The 26839-nt window shown below is 40.6% G+C and overlaps 1 protein-coding gene across 3 annotated transcripts in view; it reads left to right on the forward strand.

Annotated features, from left to right (window-relative positions):
• The first annotated feature begins 2407 nt into the window (after positions 1-2407).
• LOC135324665 (single-stranded DNA-binding protein 2) overlaps positions 2408-26839 on the forward strand; it is a 193657-nt gene continuing 169225 nt past the window's right edge. For all 3 annotated transcript variants that reach the window (XM_064501385.1, XM_064501387.1, XM_064501386.1), the window contains exon 1: positions 2408-2558. In XM_064501385.1, coding sequence (XP_064357455.1) covers positions 2500-2558 — 59 coding nt within the window. In that variant the 5' untranslated portion in view covers positions 2408-2499. The remainder of the gene's footprint in view (positions 2559-26839) is intronic.

Genomic DNA, 26839 nt, shown 5'->3' on the forward strand with positions numbered 1-26839 from the left:
TGATAACAGCTGTTCCACAAGCGCAAGCAAATATTTAGATGAAAACTGTACTCTGGATTATGATGATTCTGTACCAAAATAAGTGTCAACTATCCTTTGTGTGTTTGCCTGAGAATATCCACGTTCACCCTTTCTCTTCCCTCAGCTACTCTTGTTTTTTATATTTTACTGATAACCCAAGTCCTTCTTTGTTCTCTGTCCTGATTCTTTCTCTGCCTTTCTTTCTTTGTACCATTTTCTGCTACCCATATTCACATTGAATACAACCGGTCACATGACTAGCCCTCATGTGAACTCCATGGTACAAGATATGTAAGTATTATTTGGTATAAATGAGGGCAAAATATGTCCCTTTAGTTCAGTCTTCATTTATGTGCTTCTCTCTTAGCTCTCTTCTCTCAGCTTCTCTTTATAGCCCTTTCCCTCTTCCATCACCCAAATTCATTGTGCATTGTTCTTGTAATTTGTTTCCTTTATCTATGCGCACCTATGGTCATTTACACTTCCTTTTTTCCTTTGTTAGCTTCTCCTGTCCTTCCATTCCACTTCTTTCATGTTCATTTTCTGCTGTCATTTCCCACTTATTTTCTGCTCCCACCATAACTCTTTGTTGCCACCTTGCTTGTCATTCTTCCTCTGGTTTCAGTGGTGTAACTTGCAAGCAAGCAGGACCCCTGGTCTTGCAAAGCTGTGGAGGCCTGGGGTGAACAGAGGCAGCTGGCTGAATAAAGAGCCTGTTTCATGTCTTTCACTAGACCCATTTCAACTGCTTTCTCCCACTGACCTGTTTATATAAAAAAAATACAGTGGGGCGAAGCCTAAGACAAACAAACAACCTTGGTATAAGATGGCATTCATTGTGGTATGCTTTAATCTGATAAACTGTTAGTTGCAAAAACATAAACCCCACACAAAATCAGGGTCTGCGACAGGGAACTGTGCTTGTGTAACAACAAGGATGTAGGACTCTTTAGCATTTTACTCCTTCCTGTTGTCTCTACTACTCTGTCACTAATTTGTTCCAGTTGCTCATTAATACTCTCTTAATCTCCCCAAACCAATTTCACCTCGCCGATTGTTTCTTTCACTCTAGCAGCTGAAAATCCAGAGGATATTTTTTTCTGCAGCTCTAACAATGATAAACAGATGCTGGTGGTCTACGTCTTATACAACTTCCCTCCTCAAATTTTGTGTGGCACTTAACGTCGGTGACCTTTGCCTGTAAACACGTTGGAGAGATGGGCGTATTTACAGCATGGCCTGACCAAAAAGCACTCCGAGTGCTTGACATTAAACACCAAAAGCCCCCTTGGGTTACACGTGTGAGCAAGTCTAAGGAGTAGTCCTGTATTTATAAAGATATGCATGTAGCAAAATCTGCAGAATTAGGATTACATTTGTGTAGCAACAGCAAAAAGGGTCCTGAGCCTAACTGAGAGTTTGGGGTACTTCCAAAAACCAAGCAGCCCTGGTGGTGGCTCTCTCCCTATCATCTCTCCGAAGCATGCCATTATTTGCAATGTACCTTTAAAAAAATCAAGGCATTTCCTTGAATTTTCTTTCCACGATTTTTTTAAGCTTTTCTAAGACATAATGTTTTGGTTCAGGAAATGCTTCCTCCCAACCTCCAATAGTTAAAGGTTGGTCTCGGCTCTAGCACACGAAATCTAAGTTATCTGCTGGCTACTCGAGTGCAGCTAATTTTGCTGGGGAGCCCTGGACGTTTGGGGTTCAGGGCGCGGCGGCAGGCGAAGCCCTGCCAGCCCTGCCCGGCCTTGCCCTGCCGGGCCGGCTTTGCCCACCCCGCGCCGCCGGGCCGAGCGGGTCTCGGCAGCCCCTGCGGCCGTTGGGGGCGGTTGGGAGCCCGGGGCCGCCGGAGGGGGTCTGCGGGCAGCGGGGCCGGGGCCGGGGGCGGCCGCCGCCCGGGCCCCGGGGGGTGGCGGGGGCGACTCCGCGCCGGCTGCGCCCCGGGCTGCGGGGGCCGGGAGGCGGCAGCGCGCTGCGCGGCGGGCTGAGGGGAGCGGGCGGGGGAGGGGGCCGGGAGGGGGAGGACGGCAGGCGCGGGGGCCTGTGCGGCTGGCTGAGCAGCGGGGAGGCTGGGAGCTGCCTGGCGGTGCTGGCTGCCGAGTCCAGTCCGCACTTTCCCTCTCTCCTCCGCGCTCTCCCTCGCCGGCAGCGGCGGAGGGCGGGTGGCGCGCGCTCGGAACAGCCAGTTGTTTAAAATCCTTCTAGAACCGTTTCTAATTCCCCCTTGCGCCGGGGAAGGGAGAGCGCGAGCGGGGAGGGGGGAGGAGGAGCCGAGGGGGTGGGGGGGAGCGGGGAGGAGGAGGGAGCAGCCTGTCCTGGTCTCCGCCTGTCAATCACCGCGCGGGGGGTGTGCCCGCCTGCGCGGCGGGCCAATGGGGTGTGTGTGTGGCAGCGTCTCCATGGTGACGGGGCTGTTCCCGGGGAGGCTGTGATGGGTTGACAGGTGCGTGACAGTCGGAGCTCTCTGCAGGCATGTACGGCAAAGGCAAGAGCAACAGCAGCGTCCCGTCCGACAGCCAGGCCAGGGAGAAGTGAGTACAGCCCGCCGGACCGCACAGCCGGACTGGGCGGGGGGCGCCTACACGCGCACATACCCTGCACAAAGTAACTTTCCTGCTCGCGGGCGAGGCGGCCGGGCGCGCGCTCCGGGCGCGGAGGGGGGAGCCCGCGGGGAGCGGAGGGGGCCGGCCGGGCGCGGGCGCGGGCGCGGGGCGGCGGGCGCAGTTGGGCCGCGGGGGCCCCGGCCGCGGCGCCGCGGGGGGGGAGGGGAGGGGGCGCCGGCGGCCGCCGCCGCGGGCGGGCAGGGGTCCGTGCGCCCGGCGCCGCGGGGAGGCGGCGGGGCGGGAGGGAGCGGGGCGCAGGTGGTGCCGCGGCGCCCTCCCCCGCGGCCCGGCGGCCGACGAGCCCCCGGCGCGCGAGGGCGAGCGCGGCGGAGCGGCGCCGCCGCCGCCGCCGGGCGCCCGCTGTCCCCCGCGGCGGCGGGGCCGGGGGCTGGCGGCGGGGCAAGGCGCCGGGACAACTTTGGTAACAAAGAGCGCGGCCGGCTGCCGGGGACGGTGCCGCCGCCGCCGGGCGCCCGCGGGGCGGGGGAGCCGGAGCCTCCCGCCGCCGCCGCTCGGCAACTCTCGGGCTCTCAACTTTTTACCGGCGCCGCGGATGTGCCGGCCCCCTCCCCATCTGCCCCGCGGCCGCGCGGCGCGGGCGGCCCCGCCGTGGCCGGGCGGGCCGGGCCGGGCCGGGGCCGGGGCCGGGAGGGGGCCGGAGCGCGGCGCATTGTTCTCCGGGAGTTAAAATGGGGTTACTGCGAGTGGGGGGAGGGAGCGCTTGCGGGGGATGTTGTGTTTGAGGCGACGGGGAGCGCGGGGCTGTGTTTGTCGGTTCTTCTCTCCTTTTATTTTTTTTTTTGCCCCTGAAAAACAAAGGTGTCGCAGGGAAGCGGAAGGGCCCTGGGGGCGGGGGGCGCCGCGGCGGGGTGTGTTTCCCGGTACTTGCAGGGGCGCTGCTGTGTGCCCCGGTCCGGCGAGCGACCGTCTGATGGGGACGGCAGGCGCCGTCTCGCAGGGAGGAGGGTTTCCTTGCCTTCGCATCTCCCGTGCACGCGTGTTAAAGGGACACCAGGCGCTAGGATTTTGTCAGAATTGGCTAACGCTGAGATAGTCTGCGAGAACTACTTTGTAGGTGCTGGCACTGCTATGTTGGAAATGCGAATAAAATCTTTTAAAGCTGCCTGAGGATTTCTTTATTTAAACATACACAGGGGGAAAAAAATAGGACTCTTCAGACCGGGGGGGAAACCGGCAGTGCGTCTGAGAGGCAGTGAAAACTGACAATGTAGCACATGCAGTCCGATGCCCAAAGTAACTACAGCGGCAGTGATAGGGCAATAAACAGTGTCGTCGGGTTTGAGGGTTATTTCCTTCAGATATTATAACCTTATACATTACTTGCAGTTACAGTCAGTGCAAAATATTTAGCGAGAAAATTGACTTTTGAACAGATAGTGTCTCTTTAAGTTCACTGTAGTTGCAGCTTCGCTTTGCGTTATTGAGATTGGTTTAGCACAGACAGGAGGTGGTGGTTGTGAAGGAGGAGGAAAAGCCCATGTGTGATGAGCTGAATACAGCGGAGGGGGAGGAGGAAGTGTATAATAGGTGGCTTTAGCCTGGTCAAGGCTACTGAGTCGTCTGCAGCCTGCAGAAGGTAGGGGTAAAGCTGTTGAGACACTCAGGAGACCTCCAACCAGAAAACATGTTCGCATGTATCTTCTGCAAAAATCGCATTGCTTCAGAATTGTGTTTAACGTGAGAACGAATAGTCCAGGCATGACTGATGAGTTTTCCTTCAGGCAGTTTGTCTTGAACCTTCACCTAAAAGTTTTATGTGCTACAGTATTTTAGAGACTTCCTAATTCCAGAGACTGGCATGCACTCTTCCTGGAACAGTAACAGGCCAGACATCTCTGTTACTAGAGGAGAGAGAGATGCTAGAAGAAACTTAAAACACTGTTTCTGTTTTATGTTTGGAAATATTATATGTAACTTTGTAACAGGAAGGTATAGGAAGGCAGAGGCAGGGTTGACATGAAATGTTAATTGCAGAGATGGAGTCGGTGACAGAACTTGGGCACTAAAATCTAATCAACTGGTGGCACTTCGTAGTCCCACTGTTATGAATCGTTTTAAAATAGTTGCCTAGGTGGCCAAGTGAAACATTGTTATTGGGTATAGCAAAGTTATAGCACTAAACCGTTTTTTTGTGCTATATAGTTCCTCTTGTTTGTCAAAACACTTGGTAAGTCCCTGAAGTAAGCAATGGGATTGCGCTGCAGGGCTAGGTAAGAGAACATGAGATTCATCTGATCCTACAAACAGTAGCCCCATAGGTTTGTTTCATTTTTGTTTTGCAAACAGATACATGCCATACATTGATACACTCAACTTACTCGATTCTAGGGTTGAAACTAAAATATTTTCAGACTTTTTCTGTTTTTTATCTGACTTCTCTTCCTGACTCTTGCTGTTAAAAAAGCTCATAGTAATATTTTATGCAGTGTAAAAGTCCTTAATAATCTTTAAGGCAGGCCTGCCAAACTGACCTGTTGCTGAGTAGTAACTGCCCTCCGAAGTAAAGTTATGGGGGGCCTGCTAGATGGTGCTGTTTGATTTAAATACACTTTGTCTCCGACTCATTATAACTAACAGCTGGAAATATGAATTGCTCATGTATAGGTTATCTTACACAAAACACTTAAGTGGATTGTTTTTTACATCATGGGTTTGACAGAACACTAACTTCTTGGGTAGCACCTACTTACAGATAAACACAACTGAGAATTTAGAAACACCCTTTTCCTCTATCATTTTCCTCCCCATAACCTTCCTTTCCTAAAAAAAGAAAGAAAGGAGAAAAAAAAAAAAGCCCAAAGGCTTGGCTTATGGTTGTGGAACGCCATTATATAGTCCACATTCCAGATTTTTTTTTGTATTGCATCTTTTCAAGTTTCTCCTTAGTAGACCAGAGCCCATCATTGCCATTTTCATACACTTCCTTTCTGACATCCAAAAAGCTGTGATTACATTTTTTTTTCTTTCATATGATATTCTTCTACAGTCATGCAATGCTTCTCCCAGGGTGATGCATGAGTTCTGGCTTCTGCCCAGAAAAGTTGCCATCAAATAAAATATCCCTACAAAAATAAACCTCTTTCTGACTCCTGCATGGGATTGTGTTAATTTGAAAACCATAGAGGAAATATGTATGTTTGACTGATATATCAAGTATTTATTTAATCAAGAAGAGCAGGATTGTAATTATGTTTAATTTGAATTTTGAAAGTTTTTAGAACACAGCATGCACCTTAACTCTGTCAGGTCTCCTCTAGGTTTTAAGTATCCAAAATATGTAGTGAGTAACAGATCTCCTAAATATGCTTGTAATAATTGGGCAAATATAATTAAAAATAATAGACTACTTGGAGTTTGGCTGGCCTAATTATATAGAACATGTTTCTTCCCTGTGAGAATGCATGCTAGTGACAGGACTAGCGTATGAAAGTCTATTGAGGAGTATTTTTCAAGTGTGGAAAAGGCATGTGTGTTGTTCAGATTTTGTTTGTAATCAAGGATGTAATATTTTAGACTGAGGGCCAAATATTTTTGTAGTGTGCTGTCTTTAATATTTATATCTTTTGGAGTTATTTGATTTCTATTAAATAAAATGAAGTTTTACAAGTCATTTAAAGTAGCACTTGGCAAGTTTTCAGTTCCAAAGATGAAGTTCATTTTATGCTCTTTCTGTTTGTCCCTCCCATCTGACCTTGGGGGCAAATTACATATTTTGCGTAGCTTAACAACAAATCAAAAGTGTGGATAGATGAACTCAGGAAAAATAATATCAAATTTTATAACACAGAGGTCTAGCATAGCTAAGTAAAACACTAAAAATGGAGGCACAGTATCTGTGAAGTGCAAAGAAGATGGAAAGAGAAAAGTCAGAAATGTTTTTATCCCCTTTCTCCTGTTCTGGAACAGCTGTGACTTAATTCTGGGTTCAAGCCACCCCTCTTGCATAATGGATGGGAAAGTTGTATTAAACAATAGCTTTTCTGCTACTCACTCTGTCAGGGCCAAATAAAGCTCATCTACATTGTTAAAGGAAAATAATTAAAATTTTTCTTAACGTCTTCTTTTGTTATCTCTTCACAGCAAATGTATCTTTTTGATATTCCTCTTATTCCTTACAATTGGATTAACTCAGATTAGGATCTTGGAGCTGGTAACATTTCATTGAGTGGCAAAACCCTGTGAACTGATAATCATGGAGAAAGAAGGATCAGACCATACAAATTTTGTATCCAGTTATACACCTTTTCAAACAGCAATTTTACAGGCATTCGGGGATTGTAATATCTATAGACATTAACAATGTTTAAGTTAGAAAATACATGTAGAAAGCTGGTTAAAAAGGCGTATGTCGTAAACAAAATTAAATTCTGAAAAAAATTGGCTGTTTTGACTTCAGTTGTCTCGATCTTTCAGCAGTCCTCTAAACTAGCTCCCAAGATGCCTTTCTCTCCTTGGGGCTCAGCAGACGTGCTCATTTTGTTTAAAAATTACCAGGTGACTACACACTCCTATTTAGTTAAATACAGAAGGTTACATGATCAAAGTAACTGATTTTACTGCTTGCTTCTACATTGTTACCAATTTCTTTGCAGCTTGGGACCTAGGGAAAGTGAGAATATTTGAGTGCTACTAACATAGTATTCTTCCTCCGTTTTCTTGCATGACCCCACTTGTCATGTCTTGCACATTTGATCACTGCCAGTTGGCTGCATGAAGGAAGATGGGCATTTTTCTCTCTCTTTTCCACTTAGCTTGCTGCTGCTTTGAAGAAACAGAAGGTGTCCCCTTTGTTGTTTCTCCTCCAGTGGTTGTAGGTTGGCTGCCTGTTTGGATGGAGGGGTCCTTTGTGTGAATGGTTGGGGTGACTGCCTTGGTATGTAACTCTTCCCAAGCAGGAAAACAGAGATGTCTACACAGCTTCTGTCATTTTTGTGTTGGTGCCTATAGAGTTCTCTATAGAGAAAAACTGACCAATGCTTTCCTCATTTTATTCTGCTGCTGTTTAGCCAACATAGGAGATTTGCTAAGGTTTTAGAGGACTTACGGATTTCTAGAGGTTGTTTTTGTTTTTTTGTTCTTTTTTTTTTTCAAAATTGGAAAGAGATCATTGCATGAATTTATATTACTACTTGCCACTATAATGCCTGTAAGCTACATAAAAAATAAGACAGATTAAGATTTATTGCCATCAATGATACATTTTATACTTATCACTGGGAAATAGTGAACTAGGTTTTCAAGCTTCAGGTGGTGATATATTGATCCTTCCCCCTCCCCCCCAACAGCCCCCCCCAACTCATAGTTTAATCCAGACAGTTTTACAAAATTTAGATTTGACATTTACACACTTTTTTCATCCATCAGGTCTAACTTATAAAATATATCACTGCTGCATGTGACAATTAATGTAGAAGTTGCGGGAATACTGCTTTGGGAGTCTGTGAACAGAATTTTTGCAGTTCTACAAGAAGGTATTTTTTAATAAAGAGGAGCACAGAAAGGAAGTTTCTGGAAATGGTAAATATTTCTCAGTAATTATTGTTGATCGTGATGCTTCTGGCACTCTTCTGTATTTTGCAGGTATATTCAACAGCGTATCAAGGCATTTCAAATAATGTATATGCTATAATTCAGATCACGAAGAATAATTGCTCTTGCACTGTAGACTTAACAGGTCACTGACAGAGACAATGATAGCTACGATGGGCTGTAGAAACAAACTTCAATGTAGCAGTGCGCTGAAATACACACCAAACTTTTAGGTGTATTGCTTACAGCAGTGCTATTTGTTTGCATATAGTTAAGCACATGCTGAAGTGCTCTATTGGGCCAGAAAGGCAAGAACCAAGGAAAAAAAAAATTCTATTTCTGCGCTGCTTCCTTTACTCGATTGATCTTCTCACAAAAGTAATTTTTTTTCTGTTTATTCTTAACTATGAATGTTATGAAGTGTCTGATTCTACCTTTCATAGCCTCTGTAACGCTAAGCAAACTTTTGCTACTGAAGAGTAAGGACCTATGTCTGGAACCCATTGAAATCCATTTTGTACAGCAGACATACTGTTCACTATAGTGAGCATGATTTGGGCTTGGTTTAGAGATAATTAAATCTTGCTGGAGGAGACAGTAATTAACAGAAACCAGTATATATTAATAATTCAATTTGCTTAAATTATAGGCAGATGATAACATAACCAAGTATTAAAGTAGCCAAACAAGATTTTTATAACTTTGCCAAACTTTAACTGTTTGGACTGAAATGTATAATGGCACATATATGTATATATATATGAGGACAGAAAATACATATGTTTAAATACATACTCTGCTGTATTGTATGTGAGTATATATATATGCAGTATATGTTGTGCTTATTTGTTTAATTTCTGTGTGTGTAAAATTTCAGCTGCAATGTTTTGGCTGGTTTTGAAAATGAGACAAATAGAAACATATGTTTTCCAGTGTTTTAAAAGTTCTGGTAACTTTTACTGTGGAAACCTGTAGTACCTCTCTCCTTTGGAGCACTTGAAATTTGGTTGGAAAAGCGTGAGGAATTTTATTCCAGGGATGTGTCTTTTGCCATTTGCATGACAAAGCATCTGAATTTAGCTAGGATACAAGCCTTTCAAAAAGATCAATTTACATGTGCTTAGGGCTTACTAACTGTAATCTCTAAATATTTCATCTTTGCTGAGAAGGCATTCCAACTACAGTGCACGTATGCCATTCTCATGGATTTGAGTGAGCAAGCCCCAAATGTTCGGTCTCTGTGTACAACATACATCCTCTCCCATTCGGTGACAGAACATGCAGTAGCCGAGGGCTTATGGGTGAAAACAGACTTTATCTCTAAGGAGATTAAAACCTGCACCTGGCTGCATAGGAGACATGATCGAGGAGCTAAGGAGAAAAGGAATACGGTTGGATGGAAAGGAATACTCGTGGATGGAAAACTGAAATTTATATGAAGAGCCAGGCTGAATGCCGTTTGTTAGAGAGAGGGATTGGCCTTGGATAGGGAGAAGTGTCTGACAGGAATGTGGAGTGTGCAGCAAGAGAACTGGAACTGGTTAGGCAAAGGGTCTAAAAAAAGAACCACAGAGTGTGGAAGTACTGGGATCAGAAGAGAAACTTGGGGAGAAGAATTGGGACTGGACATTGGTGAGGAGCAATGGGAGCCTACAACTGAGAGATGTCAGGAAATAAAGGAGATAACTGGGATTTAGCTCGTGAAGTAGACTGGAGGGAGTAGGGGAGAAATGGCAGATTTAGGGATATGACAAAAAGAAATTACTGTCTAAGGAGACTGGTGTTAGGATCAGAGGTCTGAGTGGGAGCCGAGTGAATCTAGTCGAGGAAAATGAACCTGGTGCAAAGCAGGGAATAGAACCAGGAAAGAAAAACTCAGAATACCTTGAACGAGAGAGATGAGAAAGGGGAAGACTTGTTAAGTTTGACACAGGTTTAGGAGGAACATACACTCTCTCCAGATGTTAGAAGATGACCATTTCTTCACTGCCAACAAATGTCTTTGAAACCAAGGATAAAATGAAGACTGAAGACAAAACCTACAAGCAGCTATTAAATACTGACTTAGTAGTTCTAAAACGTAGCTCAAATGACATGCTGTGCGAAGGAGCTTTGGGAGGGAAAGATTGGATTTGCCGTTCAAAACTAGTTGAAATAGTGCGTATGTAATTTTTGATTGTTTTAGTTGCATTCTCAAGAACTTCCTCTTAACTTGAAAAACATAGTTGCATACTAACAGTAGTTCTTACTTTGTCCTCATTTGCATGTTCATTGATGTATTTTTTTTCCTCTGAAAAACCCCTGCTTTTTTATTGTGCAGAATAGAGCATTGTTTGCATAATGAGTAGCTATTTGATAATTTGCTATTTTCTTGTCACTTGGTATGTGCCTTATGGCTTACTTGCTGTTTCATAACACTCATGTTCCTAGAGGATGAATATATTGTTTCTTTGATGCTCGTCACCATGATATCTGAGTTTCACAAATGCTTAAAAGTATGTGTCCAGTCACTCCTGTCTGTCTGCCAGTAAATGGCAGTAAGACACAGAAAGATGAAAGACAGAAATATTCGCTGATTATTGGGTGCCCAATTTGAGATGTATAGGTCTTAATTTTTTTGGAGCGTTATATTAACCACTAATACGTGTGTACAGCTTCCATGGTCTCTTTTTATGCCACTGATTCTTAGAATGAGATGTCATGTTACCAAGTTGGGTATCCAGAAGATGAGGAACACAAAATTACTCATCCTCTGTGCAAAGTTTGTCTTAAATGTTTTGTCTACTATACAGAGCAATCCTGTGGCATGTGCAGAGGTTGAATCTAATTTTTGTGTTGGTTTTGGAAATACCTATCTGTGACATAGCCCCCTCTCTCCTGGAGTCTGCTGTCGCTTCCAGGTGATGCCTTTCACCTGGCATCATCAAACGGCTGCTGCCACAGTCCGCGTCCTCCACAGCAGAACCGCAGTTCATTCCAGAGAAAGATGGAAACAAAGCGTTTGGTGAGCTGTAGAACTAATGAAGTCTGATTTCCTAGGCATTTATCTTGTTCAGTTCATGCTGCAGTGTTTCCATAAAAGCAAACAGCTGAAGCAACTTGTGGAAACGTCATAGTTCTGAGACTGCTATCCCTCTGTCAGATATACTTGAAATTAGTTAATGAACTCAAAAGTTATCGTGGTGGACAGGTGTGTACTTACGCACGCACACACGCATGCACACAGCATGACCTCGTAAGCTTACTTTCCTTAGGGAATGAGACTAAAAAGTGTGATCATATGAATCAGGATGGTATTGTAATTGGGTAGAGTCATTTAATGGTGATCATTGCACGAACCTGCAGGGCGTAGAAAAGGGCATGCTCCTGTGCAGCATAGTGTGTTGCTCTCTGTGTAGGTAATTTAAAACTGCTAAAAACGGTTACCTTTACACTGTTCTGCAAAAACGTCCTTGGGCACCAGAAGGAACACAGCTTGATGATCGTCTTTCTCTCTGGATATTCTGTAGCTACAAGTTGAAGCCTCCTCAGCTACATTGCTTGGGATTAGGGCCACTTGGTAACTGTTCTTGCTCTGTTGGCTTATGAAGGGACCAGAAGGAATGCTGTCCAGGTTGACTTGAAGCTGAGCTTCAGCTTCATTCATTTGTTGGTCTTTTCTGATGCCTGCCCAGCTGAGCCATAGACCCCTAAGTTCCAGTTGTTTCAGTGTCAGTAGCTGTCAGGTAATAAATAGCTCTTGTTTCAACTACTAAGAGAGGATTTTTCTCACATGGCAACAGACATTTTAATTCAGAAATTGGAGATGACCTCCACACTTCTTTAGGCGTTAGGATATTTCTGTCTTGTAGTCCCAAGACGATAACAAGTGAGAACATGAAATCTCTGTAGGTGAATATTTCTTGCCTCAGTGGACATGGAAAACTAAATTTTAATGAATGTTTCTTTCTAACAACTTAAAAGGCTGCAGTAATCATCCTGTTTTTCTTTCATTTCTGCTTCCTTCAAATTCTTTGTTTTCTCAGGAAAATAAACTAAAAATTTTTGTTGTGGGTCATCCCCCCCCCCCCCCCCCCAAAAAAAAAAAAAACAAAGCACAACTTCTATTATTCTAGTTGCTTGCCTCTGGACTCTTTTCAGTTTTTCTCTGTCTTACTATTATAGTATCCAGATCAGAACATAGAACAGAATGAAATAATTACTTCTCTTTTGATAGAATATATACTACTTGGATTTTATATATAAAACATTTCTGCTAATACTCCCTAGGACACTTGCCTTTTTTTTGCCCTCCCAACAAAATTATCCATTTTGCAGTCCACATGCCCTCCAGGTTCTTTTTCACAATACTGCTGCCTAGCCAATTATTCCCCATTTCATATTCGTGCATTTGATTTCTTATTCCTGAGTGTAGTACTTTACATTTGTCTGTATTGAATTTTCTCTTATTAACTTTCCTACTCTGTTCATGTCCCCAAAAGAGCTTATAATCTTTCCCAACTTGTCATCTACACTTTTATATTTTTACATCCAACTCATTAATGAAAGTCTTTTAATGGAAATGGTTCAGGATAGCAAGAGCCTTCTTGAAGTGTCTCTCACTTGTAGTGACACACTGATAAAGACTCTCTGATTATTTTGTGAAGCAACTGTACACCATTTTTTCCATTTCATGAAGACTGTTTCCTTTGCTTACGTAAATGCCATGTGGTAAGCTAAGAATCAAAACTCTTACATCTTAGTTTTTAATGCCGTCTTCACTTCTTTCTTCTTACCATTATGCAGTTACTCAAACTGAGTTGGCAGATACTTTTCTTGACAGATACACATTGGCTCTTTCTTAAATTTGTATTGTAAAGGTGTTTATAACTTTGTTTCTGGAATTGTTTTCTGTATATATTTTTGATAGTAAAGCTGATGTCTGCAATAATTTTTATAGATGCTATGGCACATTAAGATTTTTGTTTCTCATCTGTTTTCTCCAATAGCTGACTAATATAGTATGTGTAAAAAGCCTCTGGAGTAGGGACTCAAAACTGATGCTTCCTACAAAATTGTGACATTTCCTAGGTGAGTGCTCTGACAGCTGGACAGAGAAGTTGGGCAGCTCATTTCTGTTCCTCTAAATCTTACTTTTTTCTCTGTACAATGGCAGAGCTTCACCTTATACCATGGCAGTTAAAGTGCAGTCCTGGAGCATGGGAGAGGAGTTTGAATTCAATGTGAAGTGGGAAGTAAATTCTCTCTTTTTTTTCTTTTTTTTTTCCTTTCCTGGGGAAGTGGCCTAACATCTAGGCTGTTGTATAACAATGTGACACAAACCTCATTGCTCTCTTAGCAGCTGCAATCTTGTGATCAGTAAACCACTGATGTGTTTTAGCAGTGCTTGGAGCATATGTGGGATTGGGCCCGTCAGGGGAGCTAAGGGCAGCTTTTCCCAAACTCTGTGTTCTGGGTAGCTCACGCAGGGAAAAGGCGCCAGGCTCCAGAAAACAGACAACTACACGTGCCAGCTGGGGAAAAAGGAGGAAAATTTTAGGCTCATTGCTTGCCTAATCATGGTTATATACATAGTTTAATTTGTCAAAGCACTGTTCTAAGTCCCTCTTTATGACTGGCCCTTTGAGTCTCTTCTTCTTCCACTTAGTTTTTTGCCACTATTCCCTATACACAAAATGACCTGAGCTTTCCAGTCCTCCAAAACCAAACTTTCACACTGCTTTGGCATCCACTTCAATTCTCGTTTTTAGGAAAATGAGCTTCGTTTGTGATAACAGAGCCAAAATATAAATGAATATAACTTCTGTTGTCCTTTTATTTTCTATATCTCTTTTTAAGAGCTTACAGTATACCTTAGGACAGGTGTATTGAAGTGGGTTTTTTGTTTGTGTGTGTTTTGTTTTGCTTTAGTTTGGACCAGCCTGTGAAAGAACAGTGACTGGTTGGATTTCCTTCTCTAAGTATGTCCAGGGGATGCTTTTTTTTCCCCCGCTCTCATTTCCTGTGCAAATATCAATTAGTAAAATTTCAATTTGTAAAAATTTACATGTCAGAAATCTAACTTCTGATTGCAGGTACAGTTTGTCAGCTTAGTTGTGGATTGTGAGTCATCTAGCTCTTGAGTGTTCCTTAGGATAGGATTCACAGGATTTTTGATCCCATCCTTGTTAGGCTTTACTGTCTGCCTTTAGCCTTGTATTTCAGCTTGAAGTTCATTTATTCAGGTAGACACATTTAACTAGGAGCTGACTATGATGTAAGCAAATACTTTTTGCTAAGTTTGTGTAAGTCTGGTTGAAACACAGCCCTTGATGTTAACCCAAAGCTCTCCGTGGGTTTGATCAAGCCTAGATTGCCAATCAAAGTGCTGGTTGGCTACTTAGACTTGTTTTTTTTCTTTCTTTCCTATATCCCATTCCTAAAGAAAAGACATTTCTTTGAAAGAGATCATTTCAATCCTGAAGAAGAAATTAATGTAATAAGAAGAAAATATTGATTACACAGTATCCTGTATTTTGTATTCACTTTCATTTTACTTGCAATGCCTCTTACTTTTGGGAGTGAATTAAAAAAGTCTCGGTAAGCTTTCTAGAAAGGGCCCAGTGTTTTGAAAATATAGTAAGTAGTATTTTATCAGGTATATGTAAATCCCACGGTTGTGCATAAAAAATCTGTTTTTTCATATTGATATTGTAAATGTCTTTTTATTAGCAGATGCATTTTGAAATTCATCTAATGAATTTGGAAAATTAATAATGTTTCATTGTTAGAAGTAAGTATTTTTATTACTAGTTAGGGGAAGATAAGTATTATCTATACTGTTTGTTTTCTGTGATTATCAACCTAATGCTCATAAAAAGTGGCAGACTGTGTTAGTCTTGGAGCCTGTTTTTATTGATTTTAAAAAAGAAAGTTACAGTAAAGTCAGTAGCAACCTAAGCTTGCCGGTGTTGTCATGTTGGCACACCACAAGCTTTTATTGGGAAAGGCTGTGCTTTCAGAAGAAAATATTTGAGTGCAGAAATGGAACTATAATTCCTTAATAAATATGTTTTTCATGACAGTCTCAGGACAACATGGATCATGTGGCTGACAGGCTGCATGATTGTGTCATAAATATTCAGTGATTTATGAAGCTGAAAGTAGAGATTCCACCCAGTGCTAGTACTACCAAAGTTGTGGTGCCTTATCAGACATCTGTGATTGTAGCAGTAAGATTTGATAAACAAAAAAACCCCAGTGCTTGCTAAATGCTAAGTATTTTATTTACTGTTCTCTCCCAAATGTCAAAGAATCAGGGGCTGGTCATGGATAGCCCTGATTATTCCAGTTTAGGTCATCCTTTGATTTGAGGTGTGTGGGGGGAGCTGATAAAAGCTATTTATACGGTAGGGAGTATGGATGAGTTAATGAAATTACATCAGGTGTATCAGCAATAATGAAGCTCCTCTGCTGAATCCGAAGCTGTCTTAGAAGTGAAGGTTATGACTCCCATTGACAATCTCTTCAACTGTTCAGCTCCTTTAATTGTTTATTATTAAAGCCCTCTCGAAACAGTATATATTGTTTAATCTGCCTTGAAATGTGAATAGTAAGTCAAGGCCTTTGAGTAGTACAGTGAAAAGTTGTCTAATTTTATTGCATCCTCTGTAAGTACTTTTTAAAATGTGGTAAACTGCTGTTCAGTAGCTTGTTGTAGTGTTCTTCAGTGACTGACAACAGAGCTGCCGGTGCCTCCTGCCACTGTGGTGCAGTAGGGGAAATGCTCCGTTCTGCTCCGCTCTGTTTTTATAAATCAAAAAAACTTCTATGATGATGCCAGGGTTAATAAAATATTTATAGAGTATTATACACAGAGAGGATGTTTTACAAACTTAAAGGCATATTTCCTGTCCTGAGGAATTAAGTTTGTTTTTCCTGTGTGTCATATGTATGTTGTAAAATAATATAAATGGAAGTTGATTTTCTGGGCTGGAGTAGGAAAAGTACTTGATCAACAAATAAACACAGAGTAGTGCTTGCACACAGGACAGTTCATAAGAAAACACAAAGCTGAGAGAGATAAAGGAATTCTTCAGATCAGATGAACAGTGTGAGAAACATGAAAATATGCCTCTAGTAATGGTAATATGCTTGACAAGCAGATCTGAAAGGTGCAACACATTGGTGCTTCTGACTTCTGTTGCAGCTACTCAAATTCACTGTCACTTTTAATTTTACTATCTGTACATCTAATTCTTCTTTATAGAAGAGAGATGTTTACACTTGTGAGGCTAATATCTGTAGAAGTGTATGACTGCAAATGTAGTTATACATATTTTAGGTTGTTTTTAGAAATAGAGGAGAATATAATGCAACAAAAACAGAAGAAAGCTTGTATCTCATGCTTTGAAGGTACATGACATATAATTTGTCTAAGTACAATTGGGAAACCTGTAAGGAGGGAATGAAAATAGATTTTGATTTCATAGGAATTCTTAAGGAGATGATTTAAAAACATCAAACTGAAATACTGGATGCATCTATATTCATTTGTAATTCCAGCTATTGAGAAGGGTATTTTGTTCCAAATATTGTTCCAAATATTCCCCAAACAGCCCCATAAGTCTATAATCAATTATGTAAAATTAAACAAAATGTTTGGAGCTGTTGGTGTCCAAATCTGCGTGAGATTACTCATTTAAAAAAAAAAAAGCATAATAGACAGGAAAAGGTTTTGTTATCATAAAGCTATGATTATTTTTCCCCTATAAAATCATATATCGGGGTTGAGCACATTTCTCTTACTACTATCCAGTAAAATACTTGAAAAAGTTGAAGGAGGACTGTGTGGTTTTAATATTTAGACTGCAAGCCAAACAAATGATTTTGAAGATATATAGACCTGCATACAAGAGATTTTCAGTGTACCTGTTCTATATTCTATGCTGTCATGCAAACACTTCTGACAAGGAACATTTGCCAAAAACTGCAGACTGTATCAGTTACTACGGTAAGATTCACATCCACACAGTAGCTATAGACTTGTTTCTCCCCCTTTATACCAGATCTTGATCCTCAGTAGCCTGATCTGGTATAATAGACAAGTTCTGGAACATCATTTACAGCCAAAAATATTTTTCAAACTTTATTGGGAGAGCCAACTTTACATACATAGTATAGGTTAACAGTTATGCAATGGTTAAGGAAGTACACTTGTAAGAATCTTCTTTTTCATGTCTGAAGTAGTTGAAACACTTACAATACTTGTAGTTGAATGTCCATACAAAAACATTCTGGTATAGTCATAGGTTTTGAAACAAATTGGGATTGTGCGTGCACAAGCTGAAGTTGCACTTATTTTCTGCTCTCCTCGTGCTAGTTCTGTAGTGGCTCCCCCGCCCTGACACCCCCACAGTGTGATACGCTGCTGTGGCCTTGCCACATTCACGTAATGATCGAAAGGTATAATGGGCAAAGCAAAAGAGAAGGTAGGGCAAAATGAACTTTCTGTTAATGCAAAAGTAAGAATGATGAAAAATGCAGCTGAGAGGATACACTTAGGAAAGTTTTTTGGTATGGGTTTCTTTTTAATTTTTCTTTTATATAGTATATACATTTTATACCCAACACAAAATTAAAGAGGAGCTCTCTGGTACATTATGTTGTTATGGAGAAGAACTTTGATTCTAAAATGGCTAGTGTATTTACTCAGATGAAAAAGCTCCTCTGTTTAGCACGAATGTTTGAAAGTGGTTTAAATTCTCATTAATTCAGCATACAAGTAGACCACTAATCAAGGAAAAGGAAGGGAAACTTAACCTATAACTGTGCCATATGTGCTATGGGATTTCTCACACCTTATTCTGAAGCATCCAAGAGCAGCTGTGAATGAAATCAAGAAACCAGATTAGAGAGGCCAGTAGTATCATTCTGCAAAATAATTCCTATGTATTCTATAGCATCAAAATGGAAATGTTTTTGTATTTGTTCTGCCTTTGTGATTCCCCTATTGATTTCAGCTAAACTTAAAACCAGTTCTGTGACAACTCCTTTTTATGGTGGCCATGACTTCCTTGGAATTTCAGTTTTTCAAATAAAATAGCATATTTAAAGAATTAACATTACTGAAGAAGGATGAGCATTGCTTTCTCACAAGCTGAAAGAGAATGTGCTAATCTTCCATTCTGTAGTGGGGGTGGGTGTATGTGGGTGTATGTGTACGTACCTGCCTAAGCTGAGGAGGCAGGGTTAATATTCTCTTTGTCCTCAGGAGAGGCAACTGGACATTAACTGCATGCGCTGAATCACAGAAGCAGGTTGATTAAAAAGCTTGTTGGACTCAAATAGAGAATAAAATTAAAAGAGGCATTTTCACGGTTAATAGAGTAACTCTTGATTCACTTTCGAGCTTGCTCAGTTGCACCTGTGCTCCCTGGTCACGTCTCCTGGGAGGGAACCATGAAATTTACTGCTTTCTACCTATGGCCTGGAGCTGGTCTCTTGTGGAATAACTGCAATTACCTTACCAGGGCTAACTTTATATTCAACACCTGTGATTTACTTCTCTTCTGGAGCAATGACAGGAGTATCCAACAACAACAAAAACTTCTAAAGCCAAGTATTTGTTTAGAGCAAAAGCAATTTGAAAGAAAGTATCAGAAAACAACAAAAGCTGTCTTTATATGTAATTTTTCTGCTCAGGAATTTACAGCTCCCCTGATGTTTGTCTGGTAAAACAAGCTTCTGAATCTTCCAAAAAGCCTCTATCGGTGTGTCTCCCTGGATAGCCCCTGGCAGTTGACACAAGCCTACCCTGAGAAGGTATAGTTAGTGCTTTCCCTTTGGCAGCCCAGTTGATCTGAGGAAGCTTTTGTGCCCCAAAGGTTTATCCTTTTTTGTTTGCTTGTTTTGTTTTTTGTTTTTGTTTTTTTCCAGCTCTATTGATTTGGTCTAGTGAATGATACTATTTCTAACAGATCTGGCCTTACAGTGTCCTTAAGCCATCATGTCTGAAACAGTCCAGTGGCTATAATCTAGAACAGCACATTTTGTTCATGAGAGAACTTAAAAATCCGATTCCTTGATTTAGATTAATTCTGAAAGCAAGATTAAATAAAGGATTAAGATGAAGTGCTGGTTCATTTTCTTACCTGCTGTTCATCTCCTAGCTGAGTTGTTGGCAGGTGGATTAGAAAAATTATGTATCTATATGTTGACTTGTTTGTTAACTTTATTTACTACAGCTATTTTGTAAAAGACAAATATAGCATAGTATTTTGTGTGTGGTGGAATTTCTTCAAATAGGTACAGAACTCCTGCTTTGGGAAAGATGTGCTTGATGTATTGGATGCAGGAAATTGGGTCATGTGAGTGAAACAGAACCTGCACTCGTAAACTAGCAGCAGATCTTTTAGTTAAAGCAAACATAAACAATCCTCCACCCCTCAAAAACCTAAAATACTTTGGTGATCCGTTTTTATAGACTTGTTAGAAAACTGTAAACCTTGAAATACCACGGATAGAGATGATAGGAATGTTCCACAAGGACAAGCCAGATGTTCTGCTTTTTGGAATAATACATAAACTGCCTTAAGTACCAAAGTCATCTCTGAACCCTGTTTGTTCCAAAATCTTATGGCTGTAAGCGCCATAAGATAAAGATGCCCTGGACTTCACACTAATTTATGATGTGCCTGGCTACTTGGAGGTGCTCCTTGGACCAGGCTTGCCACTTCCTTTTCCCTCAACCTGCTGTTTTGCTCAGAGAATTTCCCAACATTTGTTCTGCTCAGATTTTTTTGTCCAAAACACAAGAGCCAGAAATTGGCTCTATAAATTGATAGACAAGATCATAACATTCGGTGACTTGATTTATCGCATGTCACTCCCTGACATTCCTCCAATAAAGTTTTCTAGGTGTCATTACATAATAGTCTAGATTTTTTTCTTTACCTTCAGAGTTTCGGATTCAGTAAATAGTCATTTTCCAACCCATAGGTGATCTTAATAGTTAATGTTTGTTATTTAAAATCCAAGAATGTTACTGCCTGAAATATTTGTATGAGTGTTTTCTAGTGGCAGAATTATCCTGTATAATTTTTTTTTAATGTCACTCAGTTGTTCATAAAATGAAGTAAATTTCAACTGTCTTTTGGGCATTCATACGAGTAAGTAATGTTTAACGACAGCATCTACAAGAGTTCGGTAGAATTGTAATAGTATCACTGTGAACTGTGAAATGTTTCAGGTAAGAGAAGCCATTAGTATACATAAACATTCTCCACTTCTGTCAGATGCAGCATGCAAGGAAATACATGAGGTAGTTCTAAGAAATTCAAACCCATTTGAGCGTCACTCTAATGTCGTATGACCCAATATGGTGTACAAGTTTCTAATAGGTGATTAAAGATGATAACACATAGTGTTATGTGTTTTAGCAAAATTGTTTCTCTTTATGCAGTCTATTTAGCATTGTAAGAATTTTTCTTTCAAAATGAAGTAATGCAATATTTTTGAACCCTAGTTTATTTTCTGGGTTAGTTGTCCTAAAACATTGTGGTCACTGTGTTTATTTTGTAGTTGCAGCCATTGACATGACCCCATTTTGCTGGCCTTCTTTCTTTTTCTGAGTACAGAAGGCAGTTAAATGTACGTAGATTCTGCTTGCATTTCAGTACCCTGCCTGCTTACAAAACTGAAGCAAACTGAATGATGTGCATGTGTGTACCTGCAGACCAAAGCAAAGCTGGCTGATCTAATTTTGGATTTGCTCATTTGACTGCATCATGCTAAGTTTGAAAAATAGGTAAGAAATAATGCATACAGTCCAGATCTGGGAATCTTGCTGGCTAGGAGATTGATTTTGGATCAGAACCAGTGGAAGAAAATATTTATAGTCTTTCAATCCCTCCAGTAGCTGCCATAGCAGCCTTCCAGAGGAGCATCCCATTTGAGGGGGAAAGCTAACCTTGGCAGAAGGCTCCAGAGCAGAAAAGGAGCAGTCATTCACTGAGTTTGATCATTTACTGTTCTCTGAAGACCTTCAGACTCCACAGGTCATACTCCAGGGCAAGAGTACCGTGTATGTTACAAAAGCGTTGTGCTAACTGTTTCAGATTTACGTGGTGGGCACAAACAGTGTGTCTCAGTGGCGTACAGAGAGGGCAAATGGTTTTTCTCCTCCCACCGTGACTGCACTGTTGGGTTTCTGTCCCTGTCCCCCGCCCCTGGCTCCACTGTGTACAGTATGTTGATAGGGGTGAGTCACCTCTTTTATTATGTTTTGAATACTTTCCTCCCAAATGTAGTTCATTTTCTGCAGAGAAAGGAAAGAATTTATGCTGTCCTGGTTCCTTATTTCTATCAGAGCTCTGTTAACAACTTCCAGCTGAGGGAGTTCTTGATATTTTTAGCCTGAGATATTTAGATATTTTAGTCTCTTTACATGTTTTTCCCCTGATATGTATTAACTGGGGGAAGAAATGGCTCTTGTTAGTTAATATATTCATGACCATGCTTGCCAAATTGCTCGTGCTTATTCCTAGGGATCTGAACACTTCAGAATTTTGGGGGAAGTTTGGGTCTTGGTCTAAAGTATTTGAATTAGCCTCATTACTCCATTCTCTGGCTAATGTTGCTAGAACTATGTTTCCACTGAATCTTCCTCTTTATTTTTAAGACATAGTGTTTAGTATTAAAAAAATCTGTGTAATTGATGTTTTGCTTAAAAAACACATACTCTGATTAGAAGTGAATAAATTAAAAGGAGCAAAAAACCATAAAATAATGGGAACTCTTGTTATGAAATAAAAATTCTTTAACATTCTCTTTGTTCCTTCCCCGCCCCCAAGTATCTTTTGAGCAGCAGGATGGTCTGTCTTATTACTAATGTTACTGTTTTATTGACCGCCTGGCTTATCGTCTGATGTAGTTCTTTAATATTCCAAATACTGAACTTGGCACATCTTGTATGCACAGCATTTTCAAATTTCTGAATAAACTTACCTTTCCATGAAAAGGAATTTACTTTGAAATAAATGTTACTTTGAAATAAAATACTAAAAATATTTCATATTCACTTTTTCCATTTAAGAACCATTTTAATTTGTTTAACCATAACTTTACGATCTTATTATTGTCAGTTCTTTGTTTCTTTTCCTAACAAAGCTTCTGATTAAAGTTCAAAGGGTATTGTTTTGCTTTGGTGGGACTATTTCTGTGCATTAGAAATAATAATCTGTTTAAGAATTGTAATTCTGTTCCGATCATTGGAGCAATACCTTCATTAGGCAAATGATGCCTCTGAATTTCTTCAAGAACATTATTGTTAAGCTTGCTATTGATTATACTTAAGTTAGTCTGTCTCATTGAAATGTAGCGATTCCAGCAGATAACCTAGAGATCTGAAGGGGCTGGGGGGGAAGTTATGCTCAGCTTAAGTGAGAATTAAATGGCATTTGTTGTTGGGCATAATTTGTCCATAGTACCTCTTTTTCATTATCCCCTCTAAGCTGTTTTATGTATGTATGATGATATATTGTATTACTCTTACCCATATTCATTTAGCTATCTGATGCAATTCTGCAGATTGGGAGGTGACTTTGTGTCATCTATGCAGAACCTTTTCTTGAGTCCTCTGGTTGCCAGTCTGGTCTGTGGCATAAGTTAGAGCAGCTTGAAGGCTGCCAACAACCACCAGGATATATCCTATTAATTGGGACCAGCTGGATACAAGTATGTGTTGGCAAGTCTACAGCAGCTCTGCACTACCCATTACAGCAGCTCTTCACCACCCAACTATTCCTTCAGGGAGTTTGAACCTTCCAGTAGTCATTTGCAAAGCTAAATTCTTATAAATCTGGCATCTAAAATATTGTTTTATTTATTTATTTATTTTATCCGAACACCCCTGCTCCTCCCTGAGATTGAGTAGCCACCACTCCCTATTTAGACATAAATCTGTGCTTAGCTTTGAGGATCCAATTTAATACATGTGCTCCAGTTTTTTCAAAGCACTTGTAAAAATGTTTATTTCTGTATTTTTTTTTAAGCACTGGGGAAATTTTTTTTCCTGATAACTGTAACCTTTTCGGAAACTAGCCATTCTACTGCTGTAAACTCAGGGGCCTTTTAATGACAAAGATTCTATATTTTACCCCTAAATTTCAACTGGTTTTTGTGCATTTTCATTGAGAGATTCTGTATTCCACTTTTTAACAGTAATTTTAGGTGAGTTGTTTTTGCTTTGCATTGTCAGTCTCTCTGCCCCAAGGTGACTGCTGCTGAGAAGCCCTAGAGCAAGCACACTACAACTTTATGTATGTCGTCTGGTCTGTGTTGGGGTTTCTCAGTGGGACTGAGGGATTGACTTAATACTAATCTTGGGCTTCTTAACACTTACAGTAAGGACAGTCAAAATTTGATTACTTTTAATTGTTTTGTAGCAGGATAATATAATTACTCTGTTGGCATCTTAGCTGGGAATTTTTTGACTATTTTTCTTTGCAAATCCAAACGTAATGAGGTGGGTTTATTTTGCAGAATGCGTTTCCTTTGCAAGTTCTTTTGAACTACCATATGAGTTAAAGAGATGAGAAATAAACTGAGCAGCTGACTCCTTTTTCTTTGCCATTTGTACAGCTAGTTTGTCTGTTGGTCCTTCTTGAACATGAAAAGCAGTACAACAAAACATTTGGAGGAAAGGAAGATGTTACATAGAAGCTGTATTTAGTGACTTCAGCTCAGTGTACAAAAAGCATGCATGTTTCGTAGACTTGTTTCAGCTGTATTTTAGAGATCTCCTAGCCTAGTACTGACCAGGCCAAATCTTGCTTTGCTTATGAGATCTGACAAGATCACAGTCCATGTGATTTCATTTGTTGTATTCATGGAAGCCCTGGGGAGTGAAATAACTAGAGCAGGAATGAAGCTCTGCTTTCCTGCACAACACAAGAGAGCACAGTAGCAACTTGGCCACTAGGAAAATCAGCAGAACTCCTAGATAGATATATAGATGAAGGGTTTTTTTTTTTGGGGGGGGGTGTATTTTTTGTAGTATGTGACTGCATCTTTCATACAAAGCATTAACTTAACACATTAGCCTGTGTAGAACATCTGGGAAATGGTCACCATTTTGATACAATGCAGGTCAAAAACCGCACTGAGCTATGGAAAAGTAGAACCAGTTGTTATCGAGTGTTTCATGCAAATCTTCAATTCCAGCTTGCTGTACTTGAAATTCAGTCATGAAGTTGTAAAGTTAGCACCCACACATAGAAAGGTTTTCATGTATGAAAGGTAAAAAGGACTTTGGAGGACTAATCTCCTTTGTTATCTCCAGATGTGAGAAAATGCACATGAAAAGAAGAGAGTGATGGGTTTTTTTGGTTTTTTTGTTTTTTTGTTTTTTTACTTGGAATAGAAGCACTGAGGGAGCCTGTTACTCAGTTTAGGGTAGTATGTTAAATGATCAAATTTGACATTGAAATCTCAAAAACTAACATGAGAGATCAAGGACAGGAACTTTTTTGTATTATTTTGATTTCAGGATGGCAGTAGCCATTTCAAGATGATATCATCCATATTCCATGAGCTATTGCATTTCTAATTGTTAAAAGATGCTCAAATCCACATCTACTTTATAGGTTGTCTAGACATTTGATGGATGTTGTTACCATCAAACCATCCCTCCAAAAATTACGCAGTGCAGATATACCAAAACTTGATAGGGGAATGAATAACTTTCAAAGACAAAAATCACATAAATATTGTCTCTCAACACTTTTGGGGAATAGTTGAGACATCTTGAAATTAGAAGTGGTTACACATTCTTTTTTTCTTTCTTTCTTTTTTTTTTTTTTTTTTAAGAAAGTGCTTTTCTAGCCTTTCAAGTGAAAAACTCATCAGTTTTCTAACTGCAGGAAAGGTCATTCTGCTCTGAGATGAATTGTGAGAAATTTCAGGCTCTAACCAACCTTTATTTTTGCATTTCTTTGTAAGTGTTTCAGTATAGTTGTGTAAGGGTGGATATAGAACAAAGTCTTGTGACCTCAAGTATTTTGGTTCCAGTGAATTTGAAAATACTCTAAAATTTCTGTGGGTTAATGAAATTCCCACTGTACAGGTGTGATCAAACTCACAGAATAGTAGCAAATGTTGCCTGCCTCTTGAATTTGATATGAAATTTCTATGAACCAGCAGTTGCTTTTTTTTTTTTAAATGAATAGGCAAAATTATTGAAATAGAGGGGTACTGAGAGAACAATTTTCTCATATTTTAGTAATTGGCCCAGCAATGAAATCAAGAACTGACAGTGGTGGTTTTTTCCTACGTTAATTTTAAGTGTTGTATAGAGATTTAAACAATATAAGCTTCAGTTTCCTGAAGAATGCCTCTGGCCTGTGTGTTGACAGAAATAGCATTCCTCAGTAGTCGTAAGAAAGCATTCTACTTGTCTGAAAGCTATGATGTGGCATGCGTCAGTTTAGCTTTCTGTGGCTTTCTTCTTTCTTCCCTTAGTTTCTTCTAGTGAAACAACATTTTGGAGAGGCAGAATCAGCTAAATCTCTTATCTTCTGTTTTTTGAACTAGATTTGCAGCATAGTTTAAGTAACCTGTGAAACTGGCAAGTCAGAGAGAAGGATGATAAGGTGAACATTTTTATTTGGACTACCTCACAACTACTGTAGAAACAAGGACAGGGAACACATGAAGAAGACAATAAGTTCATAAAAATAGGAGTTCCTGCAGCTTTCTGTTCCTTGGTGTCTAAGAAGTAGAGATTTGTATTCCCCAGGGACTGAAACGAGTTTGGGATTCTGTTTCAACAGCATACTTCCAAAAGACAGGTATTAGGTTTAAATTTTTCAATTCATTGTGCAAACTCTCAGTAAATGCATTAGTTTTGAGCTCTCTCTCACTGAAAGTGCTAACACCTTTTACTTATCAGTTCATTTCTTCCTTAAACCATAACGTTGTAGGTGCTCTAGAAGGTAATTCAGAATATTGGCTAGGCTACACTCGCAGAGCACCTAGAAACAACCATCTCTGGAGCCAGTAATTTTTTATTTATTTATTTATTTATTTATTCATTTATTTTTACATCTAAATAGGCAAAATACTTTTTTCTTAAGGCAGTGGGAACTTATCTTTACTCTCATTCCAGCTGGGAGCAAGCCCTGGAAAAAAATTCACAAACATAATTGTCCTACTGTTATATAGTTGCCCTGTTGAGGGGGGTGTGTGTGTGTGTGTTACATATATATTATACTGGTAGTTTCTCTGTTGATTTCTGCAGCAAAGGTAGGGTGAGACTCTTCTGGAAACAAAATCCCTTTCCAGACTGGTAAATGGTGAGAGAACAGGGAGTGTGGGGCTAAGGAGCTAGATGCAAGCAGAGGACAAGGGTAAAGGCATTGTTTGAAAATAATGAAACTGTAGGGAAACAGTGAGGAAAACCTCTCTTCCCCTTTCTTCCCCAACAAAAGCATCTAAGAACGTGGTAGGTGCTGCCTGGTGCTTTTCTTGCACCTGTGAGCAAACAAGGGTCTGGGATGAGCCCCTTGGCTGCCAGGAGTATGACCACAAAGCCATCCATAGCACCAGGAGAAAGTTCGGTGGGCAAGGGCTCGGAGGGGATGAGGCACAGGTCCTGTGACTTTTGGGGGACTTAGCACAGG

This window comes from Dromaius novaehollandiae, chromosome Z, assembly GCF_036370855.1.
Source record: "Dromaius novaehollandiae isolate bDroNov1 chromosome Z, bDroNov1.hap1, whole genome shotgun sequence".
NCBI classification, from domain to species: Eukaryota; Metazoa; Chordata; class Aves; order Casuariiformes; family Dromaiidae; genus Dromaius; species Dromaius novaehollandiae.